At 42.4% G+C, this 19,478-nt stretch overlaps 2 protein-coding genes across 2 annotated transcripts; one reads left to right on the top strand and one right to left on the bottom strand.

Moving 5' to 3' along the window:
- The first annotated feature begins 1,189 nt into the window (after positions 1 to 1,189).
- On the top strand, positions 1,190 to 6,678 carry gdf9 (growth differentiation factor 9). Its single transcript, XM_017711532.2, has 3 exons — positions 1,190 to 1,320; positions 1,462 to 2,017; positions 5,063 to 6,678. Exons 2-3 carry the CDS (start codon positions 1,666 to 1,668, stop codon positions 5,992 to 5,994), a joined length of 1,284 nt encoding a protein of 427 aa, XP_017567021.1. The 5' UTR covers positions 1,190 to 1,320; positions 1,462 to 1,665; the 3' UTR covers positions 5,995 to 6,678.
- Positions 6,679 to 10,351: 3,673 nt separating this feature from the next.
- Positions 10,352 to 17,087, bottom strand: LOC108435585 (glutathione S-transferase P). The gene is made up of 7 exons (XM_037543020.1): positions 16,962 to 17,087; positions 15,534 to 15,569; positions 13,746 to 13,852; positions 13,417 to 13,504; positions 12,892 to 12,995; positions 11,684 to 11,785; positions 10,352 to 10,751 (listed from the first exon to the last, which is right to left on the bottom strand). Coding segments are annotated over exons 1-7 (627 nt in total). The 5' UTR covers positions 16,963 to 17,087; the 3' UTR covers positions 10,352 to 10,562.
- Between the last annotated feature and the right edge of the window lie 2,391 nt (positions 17,088 to 19,478).

Here is a 19,478-nt window from a genome sequence, read left to right as displayed (position 1 = left end):
CAAAACGGCTGTTTAGTCAAGCTGGCACACAGTAGCTCTGTTCTTCATGGTGTATTTACCTCACATCAAGTGCAGTTGGGTAATAAAGAATCAAAGAGAAATACTGTTGATTCTTTGAACTAACAATGTACATTCATATGGGAGGACTAACTACTTAGGGAGGGCTAAAGTCCCCCCAAAACTGGCCTGAGGTTGGGTTTGCTTTTGAGACTTCAGCAGGCTTGCGTGCAAGCTAGGCCCAACATTACCACTGCTGCTGCTCCCCTAGAGCAGGAGGACAGGGGACCACTGCAGGCCCACTGGCTGATTGCACAGCGTTTTCCCACCACTGGTTACACAGAGGCATAGACAGAATTCCACTTATCGTCACTCTTTTTCCATTTGCAGTCCAGTTGATTTATTTTTCCTTCCACCCTTTCTTTACTTATACTTTATAAATTAGTTTAGTAAATGATTTTAATCTAGCTCAGTGTCGGCAACATTTTCTACAAAAACAATTTTTATCAGGCCTAGTAATTTAGTTTTTTTTCCTCCCAGCTGTTTCTGATGTTTTATTATGCAAGTTTATTTTCCAAAATAAAAGTCTCTGTGCATTGAAAATCTGTATGACAATATTAAAACCTGAAAGAAAAAAAAACAAACAAAAAACAACGTAGTTTTGTTAAAGGCTGGGGTTGGCTTCCTACTTCAAACTTTCCGTTTCACCTTAAATAGTGCACGAGTGCCTGTTTTCTGTCTGTCTGCAGTTTAGACCAGGGGTAAGGGACTCCTTTACTGCCCTGCTGCAGCCACCCAGCAGGATTAAGAGTTTTTGGTAAAAAATAAAATGTTTTATATGCAGTAAAATAAAGCTCTGCGGATCGTTTTAACACAGTTTGAACAACAACAACAACAACAAAAATAGCCTTAAACGCTGGAGTTAATGTAGCCTACAACCGCTAAATCTCCGCCCTTTAAGCCTGAAGGTTGTTCACCATAGCAACGAAGACACCCTCGCCTAGCTAGCAGCTAACGACAAGGTAAAGAGACGCATTGAAGACGAATATCGATCATTTGGAGACAAATTGGCTTATTTGGATCTGTAATCACTCCAGCTGGTTTAATCTACAACCAAAAACGGCCAAACATTAAAAAGTCGCGAATTTCCCCGTTCCACCTTAAGTGGTGCAGCAGTTGTATTCTGGCGCCTCAGGCACCTTTTAAGGTGGAACGGGGGAATTTGGACAAGACGCGAAAAAAAGTCTGTAGTTTTGAGGGAAATTGCTGTCGGAGATGCGAGGAAAGCGGCCGAGCTAAAGCTAAAGCTGAAAGCAGAGTGAAGTAAGTCTGTTTCTGTTTGTAATTTTCAGTCTATATAGCGTTACTTGCGCATCAGCACACGCTGAGACATATTTACAGCCAAGGAGCTAAAATGGACATGAAATGTTGTGGCTCTCAAGGTGGTTTGTTTTTTATTGAAAGGACAAGATGTTGCACCATTTAAGGTGGAACGAGAAAAATTCACGTCTCGTTTCCAGCCACAGCTGCTCCCGTGTCCCAGCGCCCGAGGACACACCCTGCCATGATTGCTCACAGGTGTGAGGTGAAAGGTGACGGCAGTTCTGTTTGGCTGGAGGCTGCGGGTGTTGTTTCGGAAGGTGTTAAAGTGTGACGGATTCCTGGACCATGGCTCAGCTCAGCTGCCCGCTTTGTCACTTTAAGGCAGTCCTGGTGCTCCTGGTGGTCGGCGTCTCAGGCCTGGTCCTCATCGGCGAGGCCCTGCTTCTCAATGAGGACACCCTGCCTCATCACGGGAACATCCTGAGGCCCTTGCTGAAAGCCCTGTCAGAACAGGAGCCGTGGGGAGCAGCGGCTCCGCGGACCAGACCTGACTCCAGATATGTCCGCTTCATGAAGAGACTCTACAGGCTGTCGTCCAAACCGGAGCGCAGCCACCACGAGGCGCCACATCTCTACAACACCGCCCGCCTTATCACTCCGCGACAGGGGTGCCTGGGTCGCCTGGGCCACAGCAGAGGTACGGAGACAAACAGGCTCACTATACGGGCAGGAAACATTCATAATGGAATCACTTTAGGGGCGTACATGAGGTGGGAGACATAAAGCAAAAAATATTAATAATGAAAGAAGGTATTAAACGTGTGATTTGCCCATGAAAACGACATTCAAACTTAGACGGGGTGCAGTGATTTCACCAATGTTTGTAGTCAGACGGGAAACAAAATACGATAGGAAATGTGTTCGATGTGTTATTTAAATGAACAGCGATAATAATGATGATGATGATGATGATGATATTCTACCTCCACTCCATGTACTTGGTCTGTAGTATATGGTTGCTAAGCAACACACGTCAACAATTATTCCATGAACAGACGGCCCATTTATACACAATTCAACTGTGTTGAAAACAAATCGCCACCTCTGCAGCAAGTCCAGTCATGAAATTTCCTCACTACTAAATATTCCAAAGTCTACTGTCAGTGGTATTATAACAAAGTTGAAGCGATAGGGAACGACAGCAACGATGTGGTCGGCCACGTAAAATGACACAATGGGGTCAGCGGAGGTTGCCAATGTTATGCAGACCTCCAAGCTTCATGTGGCCTTCAGATTAACTCGAACAGCATGGAGAGCTTCATGGAATGGATTTCCGTGGCTGAGCAGCTGGATCCAAGCCTTACACCACAGCAGTGGAGACGTGTTCTCTGGAGTGACGAATCACGCTTCTCTCTCTGGCAATCCAATGGACGTGTCTCCGTTTGGTGGTTGCCAGGAGACGGTACTTGTCTGCCTGCATTGTGCCAAGTGTAAAGTTTGGTGGAGGGGGATTATGGTGTGGGGTTGTTTTTCAGGAGTTGGGCTCAGCCCCTTAGTTCCAGTGAAAGGAACTCAATGCTTCAGCACCAAGAGATTTTGGACAATTTCATGCTCCCAACTTTGTGGGAACAGTTTGGGGACGCCCCCTTCCTGTTCCAACATGACCACTCCAACAACTCCAACATGACCCATGCAGTTTGGTGTGGAAGAACTTGACTGGCCTGCACAGAGTGCTGACCTCAACCCCATAGAACACCTTTGGGATGAATTAGAGCGGAGACTGTGAGCCAGGCCTTCTCGTCCAACATCAGTGTCTGACCTCACAAATGTACTTCTTGAAGAACGGTCAAAAATTCCCATAAACACACTCCTGAACCTTATGGAAAGCCTTCCCAGAATAGTTGAGGCTGTTATAGCTGCAAAGAGTGGGTCAACTTCATATTAAACCCTATGGATTAAGAATGGGATGTCACTCAAGTTCATCGGCGTGTGAACGTAGACGAGTGCCCCCAAAATCTCTTGCCCTCTACATGGGCACATCGTTGACCTAACCAAAGTAAAGACTTTGAGGAAAGCAGGACTTGGGGTGCTGTTTGGGACAGCCCTTGGAATGAGGTCACATTTCTAGTGCATGTGGTGATCATGTAGCATAGTGTGCTGATGTGTTTTGTTGACTGACAAGTTTAGTGTTTTATTGAGTTGGCTAATGTTCTGTTTGCGAACCAGGTATCTGACGCTAATATTTAAAGATTATTCTATGAGCAATAGTTCTTGTTAACTTGGTGCATTTACATAGAGTTCGAGTAATGTTCACTGTGTGTATTTACGTTTTTTTAATGGCTTTGAACATGATTTTAGAACTGGTACTGCAACTGGACCTGCAATATAATTAGGTCTCCCATTCAGTCAGATACGAGCTACATCGCCTTTCACAAAAGTGCATCACCTGACGGATGTTTGATTTGTCTGTTTTCACAGGTTTGGCCTTCTGGTATTCCTTATGAAATGTGCTTACAGAGTAAGACAAAATAGTGTCATTTAATTGGTAAATCAACAAATCTGGCTTACAGCAACTGTAGTCAGTAACGTATTGTTGGGGTGTGGGTTTTTTTTCAATGTTTATTCAATGCTCTGTTCTAGCTATGGATCAGCAGACCTGGAGTGTACTATTGATCAGTCCTTATTCTTGCTCATTGGATGGTAGAACACCTCAAAATTAAGTCTGTGCTGACCGCGGCCCCATTTGAGCAGTTGAGGCTTTTTTATTTGGGCTGTTTTCTTCAGCAGTTAAAGTTAAATGAAAGTGATGTGTTAAAGTCAGAGGCCATCCTTCATTTATGTAATTTCCTGTGAAACTGAACATTTAATACTTTGTTATTCATTTTTAACATCAGAAGAAACATACATTTCAAAGAAAGTTGCACAGAAGCTACAACAACTAAATACGACAATTTAATGCATCCACTCTTTACATTTATGACCGCTTCCATTCTGATAAAGACACTTGCTGGCATTTTGCTTTCAGCCTCACAGTGGATGGATGAACAGAAACACCTGTAATGTTTTCAGAGCTGGAGCAGCTTGATTTTCTCCTCTTAAAGATGAAAACTTTAAGTGCTGTTTATCTGATACTGACAGGTTTGGTGATCTGCCAGGTCTGCCATCATTGTTAGGAGCCCCATTTTCTCTACATCTATTAATCATTTTATGAACCCCAGTTAAGAAAACACTTGTTTTCTCTCATTTTCCCTTTCTTTTTATGTCTAATGTTTAGAAAGATCTCTTAAAAATCAATAACTTGTACTTAATGGCTGATTTGATTGTAAAGGAAATGAATGATGGTCTCTGACTTTACTCAGTGCTGTTTACAAAACTGTTATTTTTTTAATCTCCTTGGAGCAGGAGGAAGACTTTGACTCTCAGTAATGTCTTATATAGCTTTTGGGGGCAGTCGTGGGCTGGAGGTTAGGGACGGGAAGGTTGCCAGTTCGATCCCCAGGTCGACAGTCCATGACTGAGGTGTCCTTGAGCAAGACACCTAACCCCCAACTGCTCCCCAGGCGCCGTGGATAGGGCTGCCCACCGCTCCGGGCAAGTGTGCTCACTGCCCCCTAGTGTGTGTTCACTAGTGTGTATGTGGTGTTTCACTTCACGCATGGGTTAAATGCGGAGGTGGAATTTCTCTGGTTGTGGGATCAAAAAAGTATCACTTAATCTTAATCTTGATCTTAATTTCTCTTAGAATTTTTCATGCAGGACATTTCCTACAGTCTGAACCGTGTCCGAGCCCAGGAGCTCTTGCTCAAGTCGGTGCTGCTCTACTCCATCAGCCACAACCACGCGGCCTCTCTTGCCTCCATCTGCTATCTACACATGAAGGAGCACGTGCCCTCGGGTGACCGCATGTGCCTCCACTCTCAAAGCTCCCCCTACTCGGCCACGCCCGTCAGCTTCCATGTTCGTGCAGAGAGAGCCGGCCGGCGCAAGTGGGTGGAGGTGGATGTGACTTCATTTCTCCAGCCGCGCATTCAGGGCCACAAGAAGGCCATCCACCTGCTCCTTAACCTCACCTGCCTACAGGACGGCCTCTCTGATAGAAGCCCCATAGAGCTCACGCACATGGCACCATCTCTGCTGCTGTATCTAAACGACACCAGCGAGGTGGCTTATCAGAGGGGTTCAGCACACAGCAGGTTTGGTAGCATCAGGTCGAACCAGTGGGATATGAAGCCCCTCCGGCATAGTCACCAGTCCAGTTCTACGAGGCACATGTGGAGGGATAGAAGGAGCCCTCTTAACGGCACTCGAGAACCCAAGCCCAGCGCAGAGACTGACTCGCCCAAGTACGAATACTCCATGGATGACTGTGACTTGTATGACTTCAGGGTAAGCTTCAGCCAGCTCAAGCTGGACCACTGGATCATAGCCCCCCACAAGTACAACCCCAGGTACTGCAAGGGAATTTGCCCCAGGGTCATGGGCTACATCTATGGTTCACCCGTGCACACCATGGTGCAGAACATTATTTACGAAAAGCTGGACTCCTCTATTCCAAGGCCTTCATGCGTTCCTTCAGAATATGACCCCTTAAGTGTCCTGACCATTGAGAATGATGGTTCTATCGCCTATAAAGAGTATGAGGAGATGATTGCTACAAAGTGCACCTGCCGTTAACGCTGGAATCAGCCGGTATGCATCTGTGTTCCTAAAACACGAAGCATTGTAAGCACCACAGTTTGCACCTGCCGAATGAATATAATGATCAGGAAGAACTGCTGATTACCCCATGTGAGATTGAGAAGTGGTTTCCTCACTGTTTTGTTCACCAAAGACATTCTATCAGGAGAAATCTGCATTCGTATAATTGTCACGTGATATTTTCTGTCCAGAAGTCAGGTTTGTATAGACAAGAGGATGTGATCGAGCATATGACTGGATGAAAAAGTTTTGTTTAACAGTTAGTACAATTTAAGTTATTGTTTTTTTTTTTTTGTTTTTGTTTTTTTTGGTGGTTGTGTTTCAGTTCTCTGTATTTAACATAAATAGCAAAAAGTTTTAAATGAGTCTATTTCTGGACAGATTATGAAGTGTTATCCTGTTTTCTTATTGGAACACTTTTACAGTTGTTTTTATACCTGTGGATTGCAGAAGGTTGACAGATGGGCTTTCCATGATGTCCAGAAAATAAGTTGCCCTAAACTGTGGACAACTTGAGTGTATTAAATGCTCTAGGGCATTTAATCATTGTGCGCCAACTGGTTTATAACACACACCATGCAATTGTCATTCATCTGTGTGCCATGTTCTGGTTTGCTCTGATTTCACATGAAAAAATGACTTTGATAGATTCATTAAAAAAAAAAAAAAAAAAAAAAAAATATACAAGCACCCTTGAGATTCTCTTGAAGTTCTTGCTCTGTCACTGTGCTGTACTAAAGTTCACCTGGAACACTGAGGCTGTTATATGGCTTTATAATCTTAGTGAAAATAGCTGACCAGTCATGGTGGGTCAGGCCCTCCTCCTGTGGTTTTACCATAGCATGTCACGTGAGTGTGGATGTGTGGCCTAAGACAGGAAAACATGCGTGCAAGAACATCTCGTTTTTCTTTATTCTACCTCATGCTGTAATAGACTGAGAGATCATTTTAACACATTCTTCGTTGCATCTTGCTGGGTAAAGTGTCCGTTTAAAGTTTAAATCTTAAGGGTTTATCTGCTTTGGATAGTTACCTTGACAATTACATGTCCAAGTTTTCAAAATGTGTGCTTAATTTCATAAAATAAGACGTAAACGAAGTCATTCAGAGAGAGACTAGAGACACTTGCCAAGTCAGAATTCGTTACAGTGGTGGTGATGGGAACCAGACGTCTGAAGCGTTCATGCATCTAAAAGCTGCGTCATGGGATGTTTATTACCCTGAATTGCCATGAATACGTTTCCTGATGCCAGAGACCTCTCTCTTTCTTCTTCTTTCGGCTGCTCCCTTTAGTGGTCGCCACAGCGGATCATCTGCCTCCATCTTGCCCTATCCATTGCCTCCTCTACTTTCACACCAACCATCTCCATGTCCACCTTCACTACATCCATAAACCTTCTCTGAGGTCTACCTCTTCTCCTTCTACCCGGCAGCTCCATCTCCAACATTCTTTGCCCAATATATCCACTATTCCTCCTCAACACATGTCCAAACCATCTCAACCTGGCCTCTCTGGCTTTATCTCCAAACTGCTCCACCTTCACTGTCCCTCTGATCTGCTCATTTCTAATCTTGTCCAGCCTTGTCACTCCCAACGAAAATCTTAGCATCTTCATCTCTGCCATCTCCAGCTCAGCCTCCTGTCCAAACCATACATCATAGCAGGACGCACTACTGTCTTGTAAACCTGATGCCAGAGACATTGTTTTATAATGGTTTTAAGTTAACATTTTAGGCCAAAGATATTTTCTAAGTACCTCTATGATGAAGAGGTACATGCACTGTAAGGTTAAATAGTCCTCAAATGATCATTTCAGATTCACCATAATTTTACCGTTATTAACTTTGTATTGAAGCTCAGAACATGTGTAGGTTGATTTTTGGTGGCAAATAAAATGACATCCTTTCATTGTAGACATCGTGACCCCTGGTTCCTGTCACTGCATGGTAAAGAACGCTGAATCGGTTAGTTTCTCAAAAATGCACCATTTCCCATCAAACCATTCTGGTGGGTGAAAGTGCAGAATTCCTCTTTAACTCAATGTAATTTGGAAGTCAAACACTTAGTGTCACACTGCTCCGTTTATGTGTAACTGCACTTGAAGAATGCTGACTATAGCTTTATTTACACTGCATGTAGTAAGTTTTATTCTTTGTTTGCTTCATATGCAGATATGCTGGCAGCTCAGATGCTTACAAGAAGTGAGGGATTAGTGTGAGAGAGGGATTAGTTGTGAACAAGAGTGAACTGCAGGTAAATGACTACATTTCAAAAAGAGCACACTGCATACATCTTTGTTAGATGTGCAAGAGGTGTAGTGTTACAGCACTGGATGGATGGAGGGGGGGAGACGCCTCTATAGTATCAACATGTCATGCATATATAGAAACAGCTGGTGGCAGCAGGAAATCTAAATTAAATAGCTTTTATTGCATAATTTTTAATATCAGGCTAGTATATCAATCTTTTTTTTTTCTTGAGAAAGGTTCTACTAATAAAGTCTGTCAGAATCATAACATGTTCTTAAGCCACTGAACTGTTTACGCCTTTGTGCTCCTGATTGTGTTTAGATTCTGTTCTTACCTAAGAACAAACCCCAAGTAAGAAAACACTGGTGAATTTCAGAATCTTCATTAAAACTGTGTAAGTGGGTTTTCAGAAGTTTCTTCATAAGAACGTTTGGCAAATGAGGCCCATTGTAGGAAATCTGTACATGTATTTTTTTGGTGTTCAACTATTAATTGCATTTTTCATTGTTTTACAACAATGGTGGGAAAATATAAGGGGAGGGGAAGGCAGGACGGTGACCTACATTTTTAGGAAGACACATCACAAATAAAGCAAAGAATGTATAAAAAACTGCCCAACTAAACAACATGACAGTCAAAAAGTAAAATTCTTGAATAATCATAAATTCTCAGTTTCTTATTGTTAACTGTTCTGCTTTGTTAAGCTTTGCTGTAAGATCTTCCATCTGAACTATATTTTGAAAACGATATCCAAAATTTCATAGCTGAAAGCTGTGGGGTGATCCAAAAATGCAGGAGATTTCTCGGTGGCTGTAAAACCTGCCATCAGCATCCTTCGTTGAATAGAAGAAAACTGAAGAGCTGACTCCTCATTTAAAAGACATAAATGCAGTGACAGTGGAACACGGACATTGAGTACTTTAGATATGTTTACTTTGGAGGTTCATATCGTCTACTGCTTAAGAACATTCCAAGAACATTCGTCAGCATTAAATGTTTTACTTCTGAAAACCGATTCACCACATTGTTCATGCCATTAAATGAAGTGCTATATCTTAGATGGCAAAACACTCACTTCTAGCATTAATGTTTAGATGCTGTTAAAGACACATTTAACAAGTGATTTCATCAGTAATCAAGTAATTTCAGATGAGTACTTCAAACAGCTTGCCAAACACACAGAGGTCCCCTAATTACCCATCATCCTATTGTAGCTTAACACCTGTAGCTAGGCCTGAGCACCTCTACAATCATTAGAGCTCTACCTGTAAAGTAATAGGGTAATATCTATGTATATAATATGTATGAGTTCTGGGGGAGGGAAGTGTACATCGCTTTCTTAAAGTGAAGACACATTAGGAGAGGTGTAGGACTCGGATTAAACTGTGTGGACGACTGCACTGACCAAGTAAACCAGCTAAAAATCATGTGGAATATGTACATCTGCTTAAGGTGCAAAACTAAATATCTTGCTGGCTCACAAAACTCATCTGGCAATTTATTATAAGCTTAAAGAGGCAATGAAGTGCATGATGATGGTTACCACCGTTCACAAGATTGATTAGTAAAAGCTGGCTTTACAGGGTGATTCAAAAAGATTCATCTGATTTCAAAGCACCATATTTAACCCTGAGGCACCGAGGAACCAATCACATACCAATTGAAAGAGGGGGGTCATAGAGTTTCTGACTCTTTTTTTTTTGTTTTTTCTCCACTTCAGTAAGAGTGAATCAGTCATAACTCTGCAACATGATTTTCGTTGGCTGTGAACCTCCCAACAGCTCAATCGAGTATGGGATGAATTTGACTACAGCATTGACGTCTTTACAGCTGGAGGAGGTTCATATCGAGCCCATGTAAACCAAGATTTTATGCTCACTTAAACCATTTACAGTTCACTACATTGATCTGTAACGATTTACAAGAGAAATCTCATTTTGAAATCGGATGAATCTGTTTGAATCACCCTGTAATTTACAAGACCTAATGGGACATGCACACAATGTTTAATCTAAATGTTTATCCTTAAAATACTTGTATACAGTATAGACTTTGACCTTTAGACAGTTGAAGACACACCATGTGTTTTTCTGCCTTTTTTTTAATTTCCAATAAATGACACACATTTTAGTCAGTCAAAAAGAGTATCAAACAGCATTAAGTCTTACCAAAAACAAAAAGTACCCACAAAGTGCAATGCTTCACTAATCAATAAAACATATTGAGGTACGATGAGGTTTACAAGTTAAAGGCTTTAGAGCAGATCTCTCTACACTCCTTCAGCCACAGCAGAATTACTGCTTGCCGTTGCCATTGATGGGCAGTTTCTTGTAGTCTTCTGAGTCCAGGAAAGCTTTGATCTTGGGCCGGGCAGACAACGTTGCCACAAAGCTGTTAAGGGCAGGGAAGGAGTCCAGGCAAGTGGGGCTCAGCACCTGGTGGTTCAGCAGCACCTCAAAGAGGCTGTAGTCTGCAAAGGAGATCTGTGGGCAGAGACAAAAGGCCAAGTTAAGAAGAAAATCAAACCATCACAGAGCTTTGACCAAACAGCACCAGTTTTCCTTTAGTGCTTTTTAATTATAGTCTTGCCACCTGCTCTACTACACCTGACTCATGAAGGTAGCATGTGTGAGATAGTATTAAGTACTGTATTTAGAACCCAATAGCATTTTACATAAAAACAATGGGCCTGATTCACCAGCTGTTTTTGAGAAATTCTTTAAAACGCACTTACACTTAAAGATGTGCCTGACTGGGCACAATGTATTAATACGACATTTTGGTGAACGAGCTGGAATAAGCTGTGGTGTAAGGCATCTGGTACTCAGATGAGGAGGACTACATTTACATACTTCAGAGGGTTCACTTAACTGTGCCTCCATGATAGATCAACGTCTTTACACAAATTTTGCACTAAGCGTTTTTTCTGTCCGATTTAAAGTGCTTCCACACAAGATTTTGATGAAGCTTCCAAGTACTAAACAAAGAAACCACTTAATGCAACAAATACTCTAGTATTCAAATGACCCGCCCCAGCCTTAATGTGTCGTCTTCTAACATTGCTAGCACGTTAGCTTGTGGTTGGTCCATTAGACTGGGGCACTAGAAATGGCAGCTTTCAGTGTTTCAGTGCTGGACTTGGATCAGACTAAATTTCACTCTGCTATTCTCAATTTTGAAATGCTGTACTTTTACGATGTTGAACGCTCTCATGAACTGATAACAGAAACATGAGCATGCTTATTTTGGCTGCATTGAAATTGCACTTGAACTGAGACGCCATCATATCATGTGGAACCCAATTAGATTTTTTTGGGAATCATTCCATCCATGAAAAATAGCCAAGCTGGATCAGATGTGAGAGCAGGGATAACAGCAAATTGCGCAGGATCCACTTTCTCTAGCAGTGTCATACCGAGTCACCGACGAGGAAGCCACTTTTGTTCTTGGCCAGAACAGCTTCGAACTTGCACAGGTGGTTGGGAAGGTCTTTGATGTAGGCATCTTTACCAGTTTCCTGAGGAATTAAACAATGGTAGAAAAATCTAAGCAATTACAGTTAGAACCACATGCTGGTTTTCAGAGTCTCCAGCTTTAGTTTTATAGCCCTCTGTATATGATGAATGTCTTAAAAAAAAAAAAAAAAAAAAGACACAAACAGGTATGATTTGCCTTGAGATTAACATGATGTTCCACCAAGAAACACGGAGTACGTTTACATGCACTTAACCTGATCATAATCTGGGTAGTTATCTGAATATTCAAGTGGTCAAGTAAACGGCATCCTGTAATTTCTTAGGTTGGAGCAAGATCTACAAATTTGTTTAAAGGTTTGATAGAGGGCTGGATTTTAGCTCTGTAAAGTCTTACTCTGATTTCTCAGTCTGCATGTGCAAAAATAGACTGCTTTACCAGAAATAAGCAAGCAGTGTTTAACACAGCACCACTACATGACAACACTGACAACTTCAAAGAATTTATATTTTCAGAATAACTGGCTTGACATAAAATAAGCCACAACGTGATGTGACAAGCGTAATGTAAAACTCCAACATCTAAGACTTTATTGGCTGGTTGCAAAGCATAAATCTGATTACTGCCTGACTCGCGTAGATCCAGATTTCCACATTATCTGATCGTTCAAGTGCATGTAAAAGTGTTGATTGGCCTACTGATAAAATCTGATTTTCTGCAGTTATCAAACAATTAAGCGCATGTAAACAGATTCAGTGAAACTCAAGCCAGTCTATAACTGCAGTACCAACACTGGAAGTTGGACATTTAATGTGTTCTCTCTTAGTTAACCAAGAGACCAGCTGGAGCAAGTATTGCAATGTTTTTCCAAGTCTCAAGCTGCAGCTTTAATGTTTGAACTTAAGGATGTGGGTGATGATAACTAGTAAACATAAGTCAAACAATGCTTATCTGGCATCTTCACATTGTCAAGCCTATTGCAGTATTACATGTTTTCTATACACCCAATTTACTAGTACCTGAGGTGGTCTTACAAAGTATTTATGTATTGCATTTTTGGTATCCTATTAAAATTGCTAGGTGTACACTGACCATGCTCTGTATGTACATGCTGTGTAAATACGGCTTTAGAACAAACAAGAGGCTTACATATTCCTGGTAGATCATTTTTAAGTATTTAGTGCGAAGATCTTCCACTCCGTCGGCAAACATGTCGATGTGGGCGGCTTCACAGTCATTCTTGCCATAAGCACCTGCACACAAAAGAAATCAAACTGGTTTTGTAAATTTTTTTTTGAAAGAAACAAAAATGGTCTGACTATTCTACTGCACATTGGAAAATGTTTGTCTTTTCTGTAATTTAGCTCATTGACTTTCACTCAACGAATTAAAGTGTTTACTGTAAATTGCTTTGGCTATACATAAGCCTAAATTCCCAAGCGGTCATCACCGCTGAGCAGTGGCAAAAGAAAACCTAAACAACCAGGAATCAGCCCGAAATGAAGGAAAACCATGTAGTCTGATCTTCAGAGTCTGACCAAATCAGACTGAGCCTTAAGACTGCCACAGTAAAAAACAACAAAGCTGCTCAGTGCTGATGACTGATGGGAATTTAGTGTAAGAAGCTGGAGAACAAACTGCCGGCTGTGCAGCGAGTGGCGAACAAATAGTCACCATGTCTGCGACCCAGATGCCTCAAAAAGGCATTTGACTGAAACAAAACCAGGTCACCATCCTCAAATTTGGGCAACTGTCCAAACACCTATAAAAGACAGAAGACAAAAAAGTTGATTTTAATGAAACATGGCATGCGCAGTAGATTATACAGAATACCACAGCGCTGGTAATGCTACACGACTGTCACTTCCATTGTTGAAACTGCTCACAATATTCTAATGAATGTTGTGCATTTGGGAGTTTGGTGGAATAAAGGTGGGGATTTTTGGGAGGAACTGAGAGCCAATATCAAATGAAAGCAGCAGAAGCCGTTATGAAACACTCACACAGGTTTTCTTCAGGTCTCCCTTCATCCACTCCTCAAAGTTTACCACAATCTCCTTCCACTCCTGACCCTGGTCAGACAGCATTATCCGAGTCGCACCACATCGGCCTACCTCGGCATGACACAGAGTCAGAAGGTCATTACTATGGCAACATCATCCTATAATCCAGGGGTGACCAGTCTTATCTACAAAGGGCTGGCGTGGCTGCAAACAGTTGGTCCAGTCTTCTTGATTGGTCATATGACATTTGCTCCTGCCTGGTTGGATTGAAGACCTGCAGCTACACAAGCCTGATGCTGATAGGACTGATGACCCTGATATAATCCTTCATGCATGAATGTCTACATTAAAGGGGAAGTCCACCGTTTTTTCAAAATTTCTACATAATTAAGGGGTAAAGATGTAAAAGTCATTCAAAGCGATATGATTTGACATGCCCTGTTCTACTTGCTGAGTAGAAGTTATTCACAGTGGTGGTGATGGGAACGAGACATCTGAGGAGTTTCATGCCTCTAAAAGCTCCCTCACAGAAACAATTATTACATCAAATGCTTATGAATACACTTGTAGTAAAAAAAAAGATTCTTTGGCTTGTAACCACCGTGGAACCCTTTTAGATGCTTTCTAAACCCGTTTCATGTACAGCACATTCTCCATGAATCTGAAGAACCCTTTAATCATGCATAGGGTTATTTCAGTTTTCACAGATCTATACAGAATCATTTTCTTTACTAAAGAACCCTTGAAGAACCATCTTTCTTTCAGTGTATGATGTCTGATGACTGAGACACTGTTGCAATAGTATTGAGAACGTTTTGGCTTGAAAGTTTATTTAAATGTCATTTATGGTGGAGAGGTGCACACAGGAGGCTGTAAGGCAAAATCCCATAAGAACATGCATTTTATTGGATTTAACTCGGAAGACGTGGTTTTGGATGGTAAAAAATAGCTATATTTAAATAGGTCTGCTAGAGACATTGCGACCCCTGGTTCCCATCATCACCACAACTTTAAAGAAATCAGATACTGCAAGTTTCCTTACAACAGATCACTTCACATCAAACCACTCCGAAGGAGTTGTTGATGTAAACAAACTCAAGTCTGCAGAAATTTTGAAAAGTTGGTGGAATTCCCCTTGAAAACAAAGGACACCTAATCATGCATTAAAAACAAGTACATAGTGGTTATTATGTGGAATAGGTTTGTGTAGGTTCCCAAGTCTTTACTGGTTGACTGAAAATGGTCCATTGTTGCGTTTGAATAATGCAAAACATGGTTCTGAGTTTTGAATATGAGGGAACGCACGGCCTGTGAATCTACACTGATTTGTATGAAAGCTAGAGTTACTCTGCCATTCCTTTCTCCTACGGCTCTACGCTCTGCCAACCCTCGTCCCTAAATTAGGTCAGAGAGCGTCCAAACTAAGGTCTGACTGGTCAACTGTGAAGAATGCTCAAAGGGACAGTGCCAGAGAGGTGAAAGGGAAATCAAATGTTGTAAAGCTGTCCTTTATCTCAAGTGTGTGTCGGTCAGTTTGCTTTGAAACCGAATCAAATCCTTCCTGGATGAATGTTTGTCCGGTACCGGCCCTTAAAATGGGAAGTTTTCCAACACATTCACTTGCAATTCATTCCATCTAACTGCAAGTGCGATGAGTCAGTTACTTCAAGGCATCTCACGTACCATCACATCTAAGGCAGCTGACCCCCATGAATGCTCGTAAGGGCAAAGCCTACAGGGTCAGGGCTTAGTGACATGATGGTGGAGGGGATGAGGGTTCACACATACCTCTCACAGGAAAATAGGTGATGGTGTAGGGAGCCACTAGGGTGAGGGAAAAAAGAGAAAGGAGGAACATGAGTACATTCCATTCATGTCATGCTGTCAAGTCACACAGACCACAAACAGAAGACTAACGTTAGATCTCGTGGACGTCGACGTGTAGCGGCTTGTCCTGCACCTTTCGTAGTAAAACCCATCAGTGAACACGTGACGTGTCGTCGCTGAGCAGCGACCTGAAACCGCCTTCAGTGCAGCTCTCGTGTTATGCAACTTGGCTAGGAGCCAAGATACTTTCCCCCTTCCTTCACTCGCTCATGCAGAGCTCTTGAGCTCGTCTTCGAGCTAACGGTCATAATAATACTCTATTATTATTATTAATATTATTCTTATTAAAAGTCGTGCAGCGTCGAAAAACTTCTGTCGAGCCGAAGTGCAAGCCACGCACCGGGCTGAATGTTTCCCAGTCGCCAGCTTCTTATTCGAACTTTCTGTTCCACCTTAAATGCTGCAGCGGGTATCTACTCGCTGCACAAGCGCCAGACTGCACCTACGGCACCATTTAAGGTGGAAGCGGTCTTCAGCTTCTTTCACACGCCAGAGCGTAACTGCTGTACCGTTTAAAGTGGAACGGAAAGTTCGAATAAGTAGCTAAACACCTTTGCACGGGCGGCGGATTGTAAGTGCTACGCCGTTTAAGGTGGAACGGAATGTTCGAACAAATAGAAAGCTAATTACAACTTCGCACAGGCGCCAGGATGGAAGGAAGTGCGGTATCGTTTAAGGTGGAACGGGAAGTCTGATCAAGAAACTAACCCGAGCTTCGTAAACGTGTCAATGTTTTAACGTTTAAGGTGGAACGGGAAGTTTGAATAAGCTACCTTGAGCTTCGTGCAGACGGGAGAATAGGCGTAGCGCCCGGAGGCAGAACGGAACGTTCGAACACAAAGCTGCGTCCGAATGCGCTGCTGTGGCATTTAAGGTGGAACGGGATGTTCGAATAAATAAGACGCTAACTTTACTTTCGCACAGGCGCCAGTCTACAGCTGCTGCGCCATTTAAGTTGGATCGGAAAGTTCGAATAAGACGCTAACTTTACTTTCGCACCGGCGTCAGTCTATAACTGCTGCACCATTTAAGGCGGAACGTAGAGTTTTTGAGGTGGAAGGGCCAAGTAAGAAGCTAATGTCATCTCCGTCCAGACGCCAGAACGTAATTGAGTTAAGGTGGAACGTAAAGTTGGGATAAATCGGCGCTAAACTGTTTCATCACGCACACGGAGGCATGCACGACTGCAGTACTTTATTGCAAAGTGCACCTTTAATCCCAGCAAAGCCTTTAATAACCTAAAGGCCACTGTGCCAACACCACTGTACGTGCGGTCGTAGTACGAGAGTACTAAAGCTAGGCTAGGGCAGCAGGCAGTGAGCTACTCACTTGTCTCGGGTGGGTTGGTTGGACCTCAGTTCCTTCCCGCGCGTCTCTGAGTGGAAGTCTTGGGGTGAAGACGTGGGTCGTGCAGCTGGTTTTATAGGCGGTGACCGCCTCCCGCTTATTGCTGAGTCACGGCGCTTGGCTACGTGTGTGGGGGTTGGCACGGTAACTGGTTCTGTCTCAGTGTTTTCACATATAGTTCGTTTACAGAGAACCGAACCGAGTTCGGTTAAAGTGAACCTGGAAGGGAACCAACTGCACATGGCCCCACTTCTTTCTGTGTTCACAGTGTAAGTGAACTCTGAAGAGGACTCTCTGTTTTCTTTCTGGTCCTTTGGGATCTCAGACCACAGCTCCAGTAGGACTCGGACCCCTTTCACTCGCACAGACCACCAAAAAGGGTCCTTCTACCCCTTTTGCTGTTGCATAGTACTACTTTCATAACACATTCTCACAATCTGAAGAACCATTTCAACATGCAAAGAACTATTTGCATGTGAAGTGTTCTTCAAATGTTCATGGTTCTCTATAGAACCCTCGAAGAACCGTCTTTTTAAGAGTAAAACTCGTGATTCTGACCAGGACTGTCGCCTTTACTGCAGAACCTCGAAGAACCATCTTTTTAAGAGTGGAAAACTCATGATTCTGACCAGGACTGTCGACTTTACTGCAGAGCCCTTGAAGAACCGTCTTTTTAAGAGTGGAAAACTCATGATGCTGACTAGGACTGTCAACTTTACTGCAGAACCCTCGAAGAACCGTCTTTTTAAGAGTAAAACTCATGATTCTGACCAGGACTGTCGCCTTTACTGCAGAACCCTCGAAGAATGGTCTTTTTAAGAGTGGAAAACTCATGATTCTGACTAGGACTGTCGCCTTTACTAAAGCACCCTCGAAGAACCGTCTTTTTAAGAGTGTAAAACTCATGATTCTGACCAGGACTGTCGACTTTACTGCAGAGCCCTCGAAGAACCGTCTTTTTAAGAGTGTAAAACTCATGATTCTGACCAGGACTGTCGACTTTACTGCAGAACCCTCGAAGAACCGTCTTTTTAAGAGTGTAAAACTCATGATTCTGACCAGGACTGTCGACTTTACTGCAGAACCCTCGAAGAACCGTCTTTTTAAGAGTGTAAAACTCATGATTCTGACCAGGACTGTCGACTTTACTGCAGAGCCCTCGAAGAACCGTCTTTTTAAGAGTGTAAAACTCATGATTCTGACCAGGACTGTCGACTTTACTGCAGAACCCTCGAAGAACCGTCTTTTTAAGAGTGTAAAACTCATGATTCTGACCAGGACTGTCGACTTTACTGCAGAACCCTCGAAGAACCGTCTTTTTAAGAGTGTAAAACTCATGATTCTGACCAGGACTGTCGACTTTACTGCAGAACCCTCGAAGAATGGTCTTTTTAAGAGTGTAAAACTCATGATTCTGACCAGGACTGTCGACTTTACTGCAGAACCCTCGAAGAATGGTCTTTTTAAGAGTGTAAAACTCATGATTTTGACTAGGACTGTCACCTTTACTAAAGCACCCTCGAAGAACCGTCTTTTTAAGAGTGTAAAACTCATGATTCTGACCAGGACTGTCGCCTTTACTAAAGCACCCTCGAAGAACCATGTTTTTCAGTGTGTAGGATGACATGACTTCTGATCATTAATGTTATTATGGTGTTTTATTGGAAAGTGGGCTGGAACAGTTTAGTACAACCCCAATTCCAATGAAGTTGGGACGTTGTGTAAAACATAAATAAAAACAAAATACAATGATTTGCAAATCCTTTTCAACCAATATTCAATTGAATCCACTACAAAGACAAGATATTTAATGCCTTTCAGGGATGCTCCCTTTATACCCAATCATGACACTCACCTGTTTCCAATTAACCTGTTCACCTGTGGAATGTTCCAAACAGGTGTTTTTTTTTGAACATTCCTCAACTTTCCCAGTCTTTTGTTGCCCCTGTCCCAACTTCTTTGGAACATGTTGCAGGCATCAAATTCAAAATGAGTGAATATTTGCAAAAAACAAGGTTTATCCGTTTGAACATTAAATATCTTGTCTTTGTAGTGGATTCAATTGCAACGTCCCAACTTCATTGGAATTGGGGTTGTATACTATTACTTTTTATTGTTACTTATTGCTTCAAATGGCTGCTAATGCGTTTCCACAGACAGAAATGCAGTATGACATTGTTTTACCACTTCCGATAGTCCTGGTGTATAATCAGATCATACTGAACGGAATCCTCAGATGGACAGGAATGCATTACAGCTGTGCACCAACATGACAAACCTTCATTTTCATCATTACTCAGCACTTCTCAAATGTGGTTTAGTGACCCTCTGGTGCTGCTTCTCTGTTCTGAACCAATTGCTTGCAGAACACTCAAAAGCTCCTCCTCCTTTTGTTGTGTGTCCTGTAAATGTTCAGCTCAGGCTCTCTGGTAGCCTCCAGAACGCCTGCACTAGCAGACTAAAACATTCAGTAATACAAAGGAAAGTTTAGATGAACAC

This window comes from Pygocentrus nattereri, chromosome 11 (genome assembly GCF_015220715.1).
Source record: "Pygocentrus nattereri isolate fPygNat1 chromosome 11, fPygNat1.pri, whole genome shotgun sequence".
Taxonomy (NCBI): domain Eukaryota; kingdom Metazoa; phylum Chordata; class Actinopteri; order Characiformes; family Serrasalmidae; genus Pygocentrus; species Pygocentrus nattereri.
Note: the sequence above shows the minus strand (reverse complement) of the source record. Positions and strands in the feature narration are given on the sequence as shown.

Excerpts from the sequence above, each read along its gene's own strand:
- LOC108435585 (XM_037543020.1), bottom strand. Across the intron at positions 13,853-15,533 it reads CACCTATTTTCCTGTGAGAG|GCCGATGTGGTGCGACTCGG; the intron begins GTATGTGTGAAC and ends ATGCCGAGGTAG. Across the intron at positions 11,786-12,891 it reads AAATGATCTACCAGGAATAT|GAAACTGGTAAAGATGCCTA; the intron begins GTAAGCCTCTTG and ends TTAATTCCTCAG.
- gdf9 (XM_017711532.2), top strand. The coding sequence starts at position 1,666 with ATGGCTCAGCTCAGCTGCCCGCTTTGTCACTTTAAGGCAGTCCTGGTG. Across the intron at positions 2,018-5,062 it reads TCGCCTGGGCCACAGCAGAG|AATTTTTCATGCAGGACATT; the intron begins GTACGGAGACAA and ends AATTTCTCTTAG.